The sequence below is a fragment of the Sinohyriopsis cumingii genome, chromosome 10 (genome assembly GCF_028554795.1).
Source record: "Sinohyriopsis cumingii isolate HCF-2022 chromosome 10, ASM2855479v2, whole genome shotgun sequence".
Classification (NCBI taxonomy): Eukaryota; Metazoa; Mollusca; class Bivalvia; order Unionida; family Unionidae; genus Sinohyriopsis; species Sinohyriopsis cumingii.
Window position 1 is genome coordinate 87028941 of NC_142970.1, and position 15756 is coordinate 87044696.

Genomic DNA, 15756 nt, shown 5'->3' on the forward strand with positions numbered 1-15756 from the left:
AACATTAACTTAAGAGTTAAGAGGTATTGCTATAGCAAACAACTGCAACAATAGTAAAGAGATGTCCATCATCCTGAATTGGGTGTGAATGTAATAAATTGCCATGCCTGTTCACAAGTCATGCCACCATAGGAATAAATCAGGCTTTTTCCTAAAATTAAACCTAAATTATTTTTCACTTTCCTCAAATATTTACAACAACATCGATTACAGCACATCATCGTTGCATGGCATATATACATTTTCAACAGATTTTCATCAGTATGGCAGAATCTGTAACCATACTAGTATTGCCACGACAACTGCCATGAAATCTGGGACAAAAATTAAGAAGTTCTCTCAGAAAACATAGTGAGATTTTCGATTTGAACAATGAGATTGCAGAGTGCAATTAATCAATCTCAGGAAAGTAATTTAAGGAGAACAACAACACATGAGAGTGATTGCACTCCTAAAATCACAAGCCATGGTTTCTCATTTATGTTTGAGGCAGCACGTATTCACATATAATAATAATAGTAATGGGGTTAACTCAACTAAATCCAACTAATTTCCTTGAAGCCCTGTACTAAATTCTAATTTATAAAAAAAATTCTCTCTCTAATGAAATTAACTATTACCAAGTAAACACAGCTATCAGTCTATCTATCTATCCATCCATCTATATATATATATATACATATATATATATATATATATATATATATATATATATATATATATAATAAAAATTGTGATTGTTGCAAGGCTGAACTACTTGTATAATTTTTGTTTCATCTTTTAATAACTATGTTTTGAAATGACTTTTGTGCAAGATCTTCATGAACACATAGTAGTCAATGATCACTTCTGCTTAAATATACCTTTAGGACATTGTGCAAAAATGTGGGATATAGTAAAGCATCAGATTTGTACTTTGTCATAAAACATTATTAGGTACAAATTTAAAGTAGAGAGATTTTCTTTCACATATATAAGTAAGACATTTGATTTACATACTTTATAAATATGCTAATACCAAAAGATGCAAAATAAGTAAGTGTTTAATTTGTGAGTAATATTGCAGCAAATCCTATAACTTTATCTTGAACTTACATTTTTCTTGGTAGTTAGTTAATGTGTAGGTTTTAAATGTAGCTTGTACATATTTTAAAGGATTTAACTGAATCAGCAAATTGAATGTGAGCAGGAAGTGAATTCCATACTGTAGCATATTTCGAAATTTTATTTTCTGTTTCTTTTCTGTTAACAGATTTTATTTGTGAGCCTAGTCATTTTCTTCGCACCAATTCCATGGAAGCACTGAAACAACATGGAGCACCATGTTCCACAGAGAAAGTAGCAATGGATATCTTTTATCCTGCCCTAGATACACGGACTAATGACTGTATATTACAGCAAGATGAACTCCTTTTTAGCTGTGTGGGAAAGCAAGAGAATCTTCGCAGATTGTGCCCATGCCGAAACTATATCAAAGGACAAATAGCACTTTGTCAAGGCTGTGAGAGGTGATAGGACCAGTTTGTTTTAATTCTTTATGTGAAAGGGGCAGTAAAACATGACTTGTGGTGTCATGTTTAAAGTTGAATGTGAAGTTTGGGGCTTAAGAGTTGTTTCGTCCCAATCTTATGGCATAGTGTTCAGTCTTGTTACCAAATATAGTTTGTATTGCTAATAATAGTAACAAACATTTTAGTCTTACAAAAAGTAGCAGCAAATGTTGATGTGAATTCTCTAGTGACTTGTAAAGAGATCTAATTTAGCAAATGTTTTGAAGATGATTTGTTTACCATTGTGAAAAAGGGCTATGAATAGCAATATCTCTAAAGTTATGTTATTCAGTCTGATTCTGTGTAAATTAGTCTCACTTGAACCAAATCCACTAGTATTTTCAGTACTTTGATATTAATATTGTAAACAGATAACAAAAATGGCTACTTAGTTTGCTATTGCAAAATAATGGAGAAAGAAATCTGTTCATTACTTTCTGATCATGGTGCAGTCCATAATTCTGTCATTACAAGCAGCTATATACAAACCAAATAAAAATTAAGAGTAACTTAAGTGAGGTGGTGATTATGTCTCGACCTTCCCCAGGGAAAGAAGACATGATGATTTTGTTCTTTTACATCATCTGTCTGACCATCCATACATCGTACTTTTTTGTATGCAGAATAGGTCAGAACCTAATTAGCCAATGTCTGGCCAAATTTGTTGACTTAGATTCCCTGGCTGAGTCCTGAGACTAGATTAGATTTTGGTTATTGTGCCCATATTTTATAAATTTTGATGCATAAAATAAAATTAGTAAACATATTTGTATTAATAAGTTTATGACCTATGTAGATTTTCAGCTTAGCAATTCTTCACTTTTCATTACAGATTTTGTTCACTTTTTGGACTTAAACATTTATTAAGTAAAACAAGAATCACTTTGAGTAGACAAGTGAACTTTGGTAAAGTCTGACTATAACTCCCCTTTTGTTTATACCCCCCTATTGATTTCATTAACATAAATCTTTAATGTGATAAAAAGTGCACAGAACTTACTCAGTTCATTCGTTGATATATAATTTCTAACCTGACTTTGACCAGATTGGCCCTAACACTAGCATCCTCTGCGCCTTTGATGCTTTTCGGACTTTCAGTACTAGCATGTGCCATATTGCATACACTATATGCTAGTTTATTTTCCTCAGACAACAGAGTGACATAGTCCAACCTATTTGGTAACTGCCAGATAATTCCATAAATTACCATAATGTTAAGAGTTTAGAGTTATATCCTTTGCACACATGTACATAGAAATTACACCACTTGTTAAATCCACCTGAGAGGCAAATTGGTAATTATCATTCTTTTCCTTTGCTTGACTTGACATTGTAAATATTGGAAGCAGAGGACATAGTATTTTCCTTCTATGTACATACATGTTTAGTCATGCATACACCCCTTCACTGAAAATGGACTTGTCCAGGCACTGGAAATGACTGGCAAACAGGTCATTTTTTTACACTGAAAGCTTCTGTTTAAAATGAAACACACATACGATAATGGTGTTAGGGTCTCACCTGGACATTATCAGGTTTGAAATTATAAATCAATAAATGAACTGACTAAATTCTGAGCATCTTTTATTTCATTTATGCATTTCATATTTTAAAAATCGATAGGGGGGTACAAACAAACGGGGAGGTATATTCAGACTATAGCATGTTTGTATTGATATGTAGATCACCTGTTCAGATTTGCTGGCCATTTATTCAGTTTTTCTTTCTTCAGAGTTTGAAAATTTATGGACAGTGTTATCTTTATTTACAAAAGCCTTGTAATTATGATCTGTCAAAAATCACATAAAGTACACAAATTAATTCAGTCTGTGTTTTTTTGCACTACTGATTGCATCATGAAAGCAAGCATATATGGTAGATTAATTGTCACTGAAGACATTTCTTGAGTACATATTTTTTGACAAAATCTTTATCCTAGAAAAGTATTCCCCCTGATGTTCTGAAGCTTATTTCAAGTAAGTTTGAAATGTGGATAAGGCCTGAGTAAATTGAATGATTAAATCTAGTAGAAAAGAGGATTAGGTCTAGAAGTTAGGGATGATTATGAGTGGCAATGAAAACTGTAGAAGCTCAAAAGAGTCACTTATTAAATGGAAGTAGAAGAATTATTTGTGGCTGTGACTTTTTTATTGAGACAACTATTACAATTCTTCCCAGACCATTTATTATTATGAGTCTGTTTAGTGATCATATATGTTCAGTTAGGATGGTGAGATATAAATGACTTGTTCTAGACTATATTGTAGTCATGTGATATTTATTGTCATTTTCCTTACATATCAGAACCAGTCATTTGACTGTCAGTTATTGTGTAAGGAGGAATGATATAAAAGTGTAAATGAACCAGTCAGTTTATTGTCAGTTATTGTGTAAGGAGGTATGATGTAAAAGTGTTCAAGAATGATTCAGTTTATTGTCAGTTATTGTCTAAGGAGACATAATGTACAAGTGCTCAGGAACTAGTCAGTTGGTTGTCAGTTATTGTGTAAGGAGACATGATGAGAAGGAGTTCAGGAACCAGTCAGTAAGTTGTCAATTATTGTGTAAGGAAACATGATGTAAAAGTGTTCAAGGATCAGTTCAGTTTATTGTCAGTTATTGTCTAAGGAGACATGATGAGAAGGAGTTCAGGAACCAGTCAGTTGGTTGTCAGTTATTGTGTAAGGAAACATTACATAAAAGTGTTCAGGAACTAGTCAGTTAGTTGTCAGTTATTGTGTAAGAAGGATGATTATTTCAATTATTGATGTGTTTTGTCCATTCCAGTGATGTCATCTCTTATTCAGTTAATTACAAATCAAGCCCTTTCTTTTTTTTGAGGTTAAAGAATGTTTGTGTGATATTTGGATTTTTAACGTAGCTTTAAAACAATTTCAGTCATATCGTCACAATGTCTGTGGTTTGATGGTTTATAGTGATGTCTAGCACTGGGGCATCAAGCTGCAGACATGTAGCATGATGTTCCACCCAGTTACATTATCCTGACACCAGGCCAACCAATCCTAGCACTGACCTCTTAATGCTGAGTGCCAAACGAGGCAGCTGCTATTGCCATTTTTATAAGTCTTTGGTATGACTTGACCAGGGTTCGCAAACCATGGCCTCCAGCATCAGAGGCAAATGCTGTGACCTTTAGCCACTGTATCAGTCAGTTTAAAAAAAGTTGGAAGTATAACATTTAATAAGTTTTTATTCAGACTGGCTTTTACATAACTTTAAACAAGGGGAGGGGTCAGCAACATGCATTGTGAAAGAAAAATCATCAGATAAATGAAAAAAATGCATTTTTTTAAAAAATAACTTCAGACCACAATTTAATGGAGCATTTAGTTTTCACTCTTTGATTGGATAGGTGGGAAAAGATGAACATATGTCACAAGGTACAGATATGCACCATCATCTCACATGTGTCTGCTTTTTTCAATGTTGTGTACTCAGAGTTGATTAATATTAATGTTCTATTGTAGGATGTGGTAATCTTTGTAAGATGTGATAACTACCATTACACATACTACTTGAACAGATGGCAGAAATTCAAGTTCATATTTTTTTAAATTTAATTAAACTCAACCGTAAATTATCCTGCATAGATTTTATGGGTGTTCATGTAAAAAAATATATGAAACAGGTTGTATAATTTTATCATTGTAAGCTCTATCAAAATTTCGAAAGATATTTATTTATCAATTACGGGCCCCAAGTGGCCGAGTGGTCTAAAGCGCTCATCATTCTGGATCACTGCCATCTCACCTCTGTCTGTGTGGGTTCAAGTCCAAGGTTCAGCTAGCGTGTGTACATGGGAAAGCCTGCCAGTAGCTTCTCGTGGGTCGGTGGTTCTTCCCTGAGTTTTCCAGGCTTCTTCCTCTACCAGTTATGCTGGCTGCCATGTATAGCCTATCTTGTGCTGAAAAATGGCGTTAAAACCTAGAACAACAACAACAATTTATCGATTACATAAATTTTGAAATGAAAGAGGTGCAAAAATTAGAGATTCTTTTTATTATGTTACAAAGAAAACATTGACCTTGTGTGACAAACTGATATTTTAATTTTCCTGGTTGGATCTATCTGACATTTTTCTTTTATGTTTTAACATGTCATGATGTATTTTTATTTATGGTGTCATGATGTGATATTTCTCTTGTGAAATATCAAAATTATGAAACAGATTTCCATATAGTCATGCCATTATTGTTTTTAATGTATAATTAAATTATATTTTACCCCTAAGTTTAAATATTATATTTACATGTAACTGTACAACTATCAATGAGATTTTCTTAGCATTTATATGGAAATTAAATCAACAAAAACAGACATTTAATTTTGCAAAAGTTTATGGATTTGTGTCCCCAGAATTGTAAAATCAGGAACATTTAACGTGTGATATTTTCGAAGTAAAAACTTCTGAAATTTCACAGCATGTAAATATTTTCATATTGGACATCTCCTTATCATAAAATGCTGATGTTAAATTTCTTGCCAAAATACCATATATACAAACTTGTAAGTCGTATCAAACTGCAAACAACATAGACCCTGATGTGCCATTGCATAATGCACTTGCAGATAAGGGACTATGTTTTTTTGTTCTACTGGTTACATAAAATAAACTGCACAGACCTAAATCTACTGGCATGTTATAAAAAGACAGATTGGGGTCTGTGCAGTTCACAGATGAACTCGTATATGAGTATATATGGTGTTGCATCAGACAGTTCTCTGTTAATGCTTTTATATTCAGAACTTCATTGTGCTAAAAGTACTATGTGTGCATTTTGCATTTTTAATTTTCTAACAATATATCCTGGATTGCGGATTTTTTCATTTGGCAAATTCCATTATACACATATATGTTCCACTTACAAAGTGTACAACAGCCATCATTCATTAGTTCCATCAGTATTCAATTTCATACCCAGAAATTGGACATTAATCTTTCAGAATATACATTTCACATTTTAAGTGGACTTGTTGCATAACCAAATGAAGCTATACAAATAAAGTTTTAATTGTACTTCTTGATAGTGTGTCTATAAAGGTCACTTATAGGACTGCCAGAAAACTAGGTTATAGGTTATCTTTATGTACAGGTAAATGTGCACAAAAGTATGTTCACATGTGACGTACATGACACAGCCTTTATTAACAGGTAAATATGTACTCACCTATATGACCAGCTGTATATGACATTGATATGCAGGTAAATATGCACTAAAATTGATGACACACTATAAAGGACACACATGTAAATCTGCACTGTATTATCTTTTGATGTGACCTACTGTACTTAACCTTTATAAAACATTTCTATACAGGTGACTGCACTAAATTATATTCAGACATGACTTATGATACATTCAATTATACACCGGTATATGTGCACTAACTTATGCTCTCATGTGACCTATTGCACATGTATATGTGCACTAAATTATGTTCACATGTGACTCATTGCACATGACGTGTATGTGCACTAAATTATGTTCACATGGCCCATTGCACATGACATGTGTATGTGCACTAAATTATATTCACATGTGACCCATTGCACATGACATGTGTATGTGCACTAAATTATGTTCACATGGCCCGTTGCACATGACGTGTATGTGCACTAAATTATATTCACTATATTCACATGTGACTCATTGCACATGACATGTATGTGCACTAAATTATGTTCATTTGGCCCATTGCACATGACATGTGGATGTGCACTAAATTATATTCACATGGCCCATTGCACATGATGTGTATGTGCACTAAATTATGTTCACGTGGCCCATTGCACATGACGTGTACATGCACTAAATTATATTCACATGGCCCGTTGCACATGACATGGTTATGTGAGTGCACTAAGTGATGTTTAAATGTGACCTACTGTAACTGTTATATATGTGACCTGTCCATGAATCTTATACACAAGTGACTTATATAGAGGTTATTGCTGTAGCAGGTTTAATGTATTTTAATTTTGACATTTTAGTCCAACCCACTTTAGAGGAAAATGAGAAAAGCAGTCATATATCCACTGTGGAGAGTGTTGTTGTCGAAATTTGTTATGGTTTGAGCTAAAGTTTTTTTGTTATATTTTTTTAAAACTGCTTAATGGATTGTATTCACACTTAATTAAAACACAAAGATAATTCATTCACCAACAGACTCATTACATTTACTGTTCAGTCAAGGACACAGTCATCAAACATTTTCATTAACATCCTGGTTCAGTACACTATTATTTGCTTATGTTTCATAAACCCATTGATGGACCTTTTTGTTCTTGGGATGAATCATTATATAACTTTGAAAATTCATTCTGTAAAATGCTTGCTTACCCTCATGACTTTGCAGTCAAGGTTAGCCATAAAAATGATTTTGGTTTTAGTGTTCCATGTGCTTTTGCATTTGCTTTTACAGTATTTCCTTTTTAATAAACTTTATGAATCTTCTTCATACTTGTGATGAATCATTACGAAATTTATTTAAGTTATCCTGTGATGTTTTGTTCTTCATGAGCACACTTTGTTTTTCATCAGTGCATTGATCGTAAGCTTGGCTTGATATCCTGGCCAATGCTCGTTCTGTACTGCAGTAATAATAATGAGTATTGTACACATATTCATTACATCACATAAAAATTACAGTATAAAATATATTTGTTGTTGAAACCAAATAATAACCCATCTGATGCCAAAGTTACATTTATACATTTATGATCTTCAATGATTTTTTAACACGGCATTTGTTCATTATTTCACTTTAAAAACTGATTCACTACGGTAGAATTTAAGGAATGTATCGATCAGCTCTACAGAGATAAAACTTTAACTTAAATCTTATTCTAGTCATATCATGAATGCATTTGACAAAGATTTCCTTCTTTCTTTGAGATAAATCAGTTTTCTAAAATAATTCTGTACTTTAAAATCAAATAACTAATTTTGTTGTCTCATAATGGAAAATGTATTTTTTCCCAACATGGTGAAATGAAATGTATTATTAACGAGTGAAATGAAACCAATTTTATTAATCTCCATTACAATGGAAAAAGCATTATTCCCCAGTACAGTAAACCAAAATGTAGTACATTTGTGGATTTGTTACATGGTATCTATTATGTGGCTTTCATAAAGATTTTGAATTTGCATTTCATTTTAGGAAAATGGATTTTTTTATAAAAATTGGTTTTAATTAACAGATGTCATTTACATTAAGGGTTGGTATAGATAGGTTACCACTACTACATATTAAGCAGTAGAAGTTGTCATTTAATTATAGAGTTATTATCAAAATTAGATTATTCAATGTTTTGTGTGTCATTTTTCAACCCATGCTAATAGGGCAATTGCTGTGTGTAAGGCTACCAATTCTCTACCTTTAACATTTTATTTACCCTTCAGGTACCACTCTGGTGGCCTAGTGATTAAAGTGTCCGGATTGAATGCAGGAGGTTGCAGGTTCGAATCCCTGGCCAAGTCATACCAAAGACTTATAAAAATGGTACTTACAGCTGCCTCACTAGGCACTCAGCATTAAGAGGTTAGTGTTAGGACTGGTTGGCCTGGTGTAAGGATAATGTGACTGGGTTTACCAAAATGCTTCATGTCTGTGGCATGATGCCCCAGTGCTAGACATCACCATAAACTGCCACATCGCAGACATCGTAGCAGTATGACTGAAAAATTGTTGAAGCTACGTTAAAAATCCAAATCAAACACACACACACACACACATTACCCTGAAGGCTGACTAACAGTTGTTATGATCAAGCAGTTATCATGACTATATGCATGTTCACTTTGCAGACAAATCCTATTCTCTGTATTACACATGTCATTCTGATGCACCAGTACTCTATATACATGTATGCTATTCAGCCACAACTGCAAACTGCACAAAACTAGACCCACCATTTCATTATGTGCCAGCACATCTGGATCTATACAGTCTGCTAAGCATAAGGAGTGTAGCAAACGACATAGATCCTGATCGGCCATAACCTAATGCACCAACAGTATGTTCTGCATTTGGACATGGACGTGAGGATGCATGAAATGTAACTTGAGACTAACAGGCAGAGAGACACAAAGGTGATAAAATAACATTTTAGCAGGAAAAAAGATAAAAGATGGCTATAACGGGTCATTCCAAAAGATTTGATTGATCTTGATAATGCATCCACACCTTGCATACAAAAATTTCTTATATATATATACAATTGCTATATGGGGGCCCCAAGTGTTTGAGTGGTATAAAGCCCTCACATTACTGATCACTGCCATCTCACCTGTCTGCGTTGGTTCAAGTCTCAGGTTTGGCCAATGTGGGTATATGAGAAAGCATGCCAGTAGTTTCTCATGGGTCGGTGGTTTTTTATTGGGGTTTTCCCAGGTTCTTCCTCCACCATTTATACTGGCCACCATGTATAGCCTGTTTTGTGCTCAGAAATGGCGTTAAACCCTACCACAACAACAACATTGCCAAATGGTATAGAAATCTACATTAATGTTGTTGCAAAAACAAACAATTACATGAGAATACAAATAAAATTTATCACAAATCGATGTTTTTGCCAAAATTTACACTAAGACTATTGTTGGTGTGATCATACCACATCATGTTAACATACTCTACACATGGTGATGTAAACACTGAAAATTGAACGCTTCATTTTAAACATTTTGTAAATATCACATCTGTATTGTATGTGTACCATTTTACGTCAACCTATGAAACAGATCACAGTGTTTTGCATCAACCCACCAAATAGAGACAGCCTTTTACATCAACAACCAGATTGATATGAACAGGATAAAGCAAGAAACTCATGAATGCACAACACTGCATTACACTTGGTGATTCTTGACACCACTGGAGGTGGATCTAGAGGAGGTTGGTGGTGAGGTGAAGCCTGTAAAAATGATCAACTTTCATTGTATAAATGAACAAATGCATCAATTTATTGCAAAACAGACCATCCTGTTTGATGTGGACCCATATAAAAAGAAAATACTATTTCTGACCAGATTACCTGCATGGCATGGAACCAGCTGAGAAATGAAGGTGGACATTGTAGCAAGTTAATATAATTATGCATAAAGAGGGAGTTGGACAGGGTTTTTATTTCTGCTTCTTACGAGAATAACATCCTTTCTCTTTTTTGTCTTTTAATTAAAGTATATTTCAGTTTGTATCATTATGTTTTGGCACAAAAGTTAACATGGGTTTGTAGAAATTACAGGAGACTTGTACTTGGATAAACCTGTCATGCCCATTGTTATATAATCTATTTCAAAGCTCTGCTAGTTTATTTTACATTTGTATTTTTGGTAGTTTATTTCACATTTGTATTTTCAGTAGTTGAAATTGTTATCTGCCAGTTTATTTTTTGGATGTGACTGTGTTGTAATATATTCTAATAATGTGTTATATTTCAATATCTCAGATGCCAGAATTTATAAACTAATACCAAACATGATTTTATGATCTTTTTTTTTAAGATTGGAAGGTAAGAGAAAAAAATATGAAACATGCCAGTATTTAAACATTGAACATTGTATTTTAGAGGATTCATGAGTGTGAGTGTGTGATTTAGATTTTTAACATAGCTTTAACAATTTTAGTCATATTGCCATAATGTCTGCAGTGTGTCTGTTTATAGTGATGTCGTATCTTGGCCCACCCAGTCACATTATCCTCACACTAGGCTTACCAAGCCTAACGCTAACATCTTAATGCTGAGCACCAAGCAAGACAGCTATTTGTACCATTTTTATAAGTCTTTGGTATGACTTGGTCATTGGTTTAAACATGTGACCTTCCACATCCGAGGCAGATGCATTAACCACTTTGGCAACTAGAGTAGTGAGGATTCATGAAGTTCTGAAACTTGAGAATGTATTTCTCACAAACCATGAACAGCCTTCGCAATATTATGTTCATTTATAATCAGCATGTAATTGGATTTTATTGCTGATTGATTTCATGAATCCTGTACAATATAAAAATAATAAAGAATCTCAAGAAATAAATAACAGACCTACTTTATAAACATTGTTTGCAAATATTGTTGAAGCGATCATGTAGGGTGTATGAATACAAATGTAGTTCCTTGCTGGTGGCTTCTAGTTTAATGTATGACATGATGTATGTTTTAACCAATCTAAATGCTTGTTTCAAAGGATTGGTAAAAATTTATATATTAATTGGCTCTCTTTGAAGAATTATGTTTTTTAATGTGTAAGATATTTTTCTTTTTAAGTTTTTATTTTTATTCAAAAATGTCCATTAGACCAGAAATTAATTTAGCAGTTTCAAGTTATATTTATGTTTGCACTCCATTTCCTTGAGTGTAAATCTGGCAGTTATGTGGGCGGTGGGGCCAGAGCTTATACGCTTAGCCCCTTGTTAATAAATTCTGTTCCCATGTCATACGTTAAGTACATTGAGTTTGAAAATGAAAAGCTTTAGATGTATTTGTCATGTATGCTGTGTTATGAAAACTTGGACCAATGAATGAAATAATCACTGCCAGTTATGTTAAATCTTCATATTGTTGTTATTTGTTTACATGAAAATTCCAGCCAGAAACATCAAGTATGGTTTGATGGGTGCTTTATATACTGTATGTACGATAAGAAATGGCAACTTAATGAGCAAGGTATGAAATGAAAAGAGCGTTTTGACATAATATATTTTTGTTTAGGTAAATTATAATTGTGGAATAAAAGCATGTTCACCTTGTGTAATAGCCATTTTCTTTTTCAGTGCTTTATCTGTGTAATGTAAATTATTAAAATTGTGGGATGGTTAATTTAGCAGGTGTTCAGTCGTTGATTCACATAAAGATTCATTCAGTTGCTATTTAAGATTATAATAGGAATGTTCTGCTCCAGTGAATTTGTGTATGTGTTTAAGTTTGTTCATTGTTCAGATCTTCTCAGGTTTTTGTTTTGAGCCTACATTTTAACCCAGAAACTTGATATTTAATGGTGTTTTCATCTTTTGTTCTCTTTAATCCCTTTCTACCAATTGATGGGGCATATGATGTTGTCAGAATTCATCCAGAATGGCACATGTTATGTCCGTCACAAAATTGTCACCACTTGGCAACTCAAGATGGACTGCATGTTTTGAAGTCAAAATTGGTATTGGACATTTCTTTAAGAAGTCCAGTTAGATTTTCACCATTTTACTAACAAAACTTTAACAGAGTTATGGCCCTTGCTTTACTTTAGCCCATTATTTGCATTCGGGATCCATACATTTATTTTAAAAATGCTTACACTGACTAACATCAAACTTGTATGCATTTGACATAGGGTGACATGTAGGTCTCATTTTCGTGTTAGAGATGACAATGTCTATTCAGGTAAAGTTCACTGTGCAATGTAAGACCACAAGGGGCATTAGTTGAAGGGACCAGAGCAGCTAATTGATATTTTATAAACCACACTTCACCACTAATTTATCATTAACATAATTTATCCTTTTCTTCAAGATGTGGTAGTACATTGGTGTAAATTGTTTTGACATTTAAGGGAACAAATGAAAACAAAATATAAACAGAATTTTCATGGCAAATTTTTTACCCTTCCTTTTTGAAGACCTCTTACAAAATTTGTACAGAAGACACATTATTGAAAAATGGGTTTATATAATTTCAGTTTCTTGATATATGAATTGCGGCTAATGTTAACTTATGAGTTGAAAACTAAATTAAACTTTAGCAAACAAAATATTTTTGTTTTTATCTGTATCACTCATAAAATTACATAAAACATTTCAAAATGGGGATGAAAAGTTGATCATATTTTGGTGCTGATATCTGCATAATGTTAAATTATAATGAAAACAGGAAAAGAAGAATATATAAATTAATTTCCAAAAGAACACTGCTGTAGGTAAGATCAGCCTGATACCTGCTGTGTGTTTGACCTTTTCCCATAGCAGACCACAAAGAAACTTATTGCATATCAAAGGGAATGTAACAAGCTAAACAAAAACTTGTGTTTAAAAGGTCTGTGTTGTCCAATAATCTGCTGTGGATAAAATGAGCAATATATAGATTAAAATTTATTTACGTAATAATAAACAGTCCGTACTTGGAACACTCTTCCGATGCCAGGTCTCTTGCCCATGCCCATCAATTGCATCAAAGAATGGAAGAACTGGCAGATGTGATCTTGTAAAAAAGTGTTTGTGCTTTGCTAGAAAGTTTCATAATTTCTTTGATTCCAAATGTTTGAGATGATACAATGTTCTGTTGTTTTTCAGTGATGTACATACATTGAATAAAGCCATCTGACTTAGATATTGACTTAAATTTTCAATTCTGTCAAATTTCTGAGTTGAAAATCCATGTGTTTTATTCCATCTCTAATAAAATGATCAAATTCAGCATTCATTATTTTCATTCTGAATTGCATGAAATTATTGCAATCAGCCAAAAATATATTGCTAATTGACTTCTACAGTTTTCAGGCAATTTTTTGTTAGATTTAAACAAAGTGATTTGCTAATAAAAAGATATTTTTGTTAATTCATCGTTGCACTTGTAGTTGATGACTGTTGGATCACCATGCTCTCCAAACATCTTGTACAAAATTTTCTTAAAAAAAGATAAGATACAAAAGAGTTGGCAAGAGCAACGAAAATTTCAACGTGAATAGGATTAAGTAAGTAATTTTCAAATTAAAAACTATAATTTAAAAGACAATTTTTTTTTAAGTGCAGGGTCAAGTTGTTACATTGGTAACATTTTTGAAAATTATAGTAATATTAAGACAGGCTTGCTGTAACTTCTGAATAAAAACAAAATTAACAAATGTATGTACCATGTCACAAGGAGGAGCACTTTTTTTTTAATTCAGAAATATCCATATATTTTAGCTGTGTTTTAAAGATGTTGTGATATGTGTTTAAATATAATAAATATACAAAGAAAATTAAACTTTAATATGGAGAGAAAAAAATAACACTATATTGTCCATGTATATAATTTTTATCATTATTGGTAATATGAACAAACTTCTAAATATTTTTGAATGAATTTTATTTATCGGCACTTGTAACAGATTTAGTCAGTCAAGGGTATATTATGAACATAAATAATTTTGTTGGTAATGCAGGTTCACATGGCTCTGAGCTCACATTTTTTTGTATAGCAAGTACATACCCCTTAATATCTATTTTTTATTGTGCTATTCCACATGTGATTATTTTCTTTTTAGTATGTGTTATGAAAGGTGTGTATAATATGTTTTAAAAGATGAGTGTAATTTGTGATGAACTGTGTGTGTAATATGTTATGAAAGGTGTGTGTGTAATAACGTTATGAAAGGTGTGTGTGTAATAACGTTATGAAAGGTGTGTGTGTAATAACGTTATGAAAGGTGTGTGTGTAATAATGTTATGAAAGGTGTGTGTAATAATGTTATGAAAGGGTAGTGTAATATTTTATGAAAGGTGTGTGTACTATATTTGTTCGAAAAGTGTGTTATGTTTCGAAAGCTGTGTAATTTTATGAAAGGCATATAATGTATTATGAAAAGTGTGTTTAATGTGTGTTGCGAAAAGTGTGTAATGTGTCATAAAATGTAATGTTATGAAAAGTGTGTAATGTGTTATGATAGGATTAGTTAATGTGTATTATGAAAGGTGAATGTGGCCACCACAGCAGCCATCTTGAAAATCCTACTATCTCTCCTTTTCCTGCATAGTTGGCTGTATCAAGTTACGGTTTTCACTAGAAGACTTCCTAGCACGTCTAACTGGCCCTAAATTAAAATGGTAAATCTGGCGGTTCTAACATAGCCGCCGTAGCGACCATATTGTAACTGTTGTTATCACTGCTCCTGAATGGATTGTCTTATAAACATAACAAACAAAATGCCTATTATGTATAATTGGTACTAAATGATAATGGTGCTCCTCAGATATTCATTATATCGCCACAGTGGACTTTTACTGAATTAATGGTCATATCAGTGTGGTCTTTACGTAAGAAGACCGGTATCGTGTCTAGTTGTACGTAAGTGAAAATGGTGTTGATCTTATGCCCGGTAAGGTCTGCACGAAGGCCTTGTCGAAAATATATTGTCACTTCACCTCCTTGATGGCTGATCACGTCAACATTGCTGTTTCACCAAGAGAATTCTTATGATGTCCATTGGCCCCA

The 15756-nt window shown here is 33.0% G+C and overlaps 1 protein-coding gene across 1 annotated transcript in view; it reads left to right on the forward strand.

Annotated features, from left to right (window-relative positions):
- Window positions 1-13890, forward strand: part of LOC149790532 (alpha-1,6-mannosylglycoprotein 6-beta-N-acetylglucosaminyltransferase A-like) — a 134952-nt gene extending 121062 nt beyond the window's left edge. Inside the window, exons 18-19 of the mRNA XM_089972577.1 lie at window positions 1253-1508; window positions 8978-13890. Coding sequence (XP_089828703.1) covers window positions 1253-1508; window positions 8978-9113 — 392 coding nt within the window. The 3' untranslated portion in view covers window positions 9114-13890. The remainder of the gene's footprint in view (window positions 1-1252; window positions 1509-8977) is intronic.
- Window positions 13891-15756: the final 1866 nt, after the last annotated feature.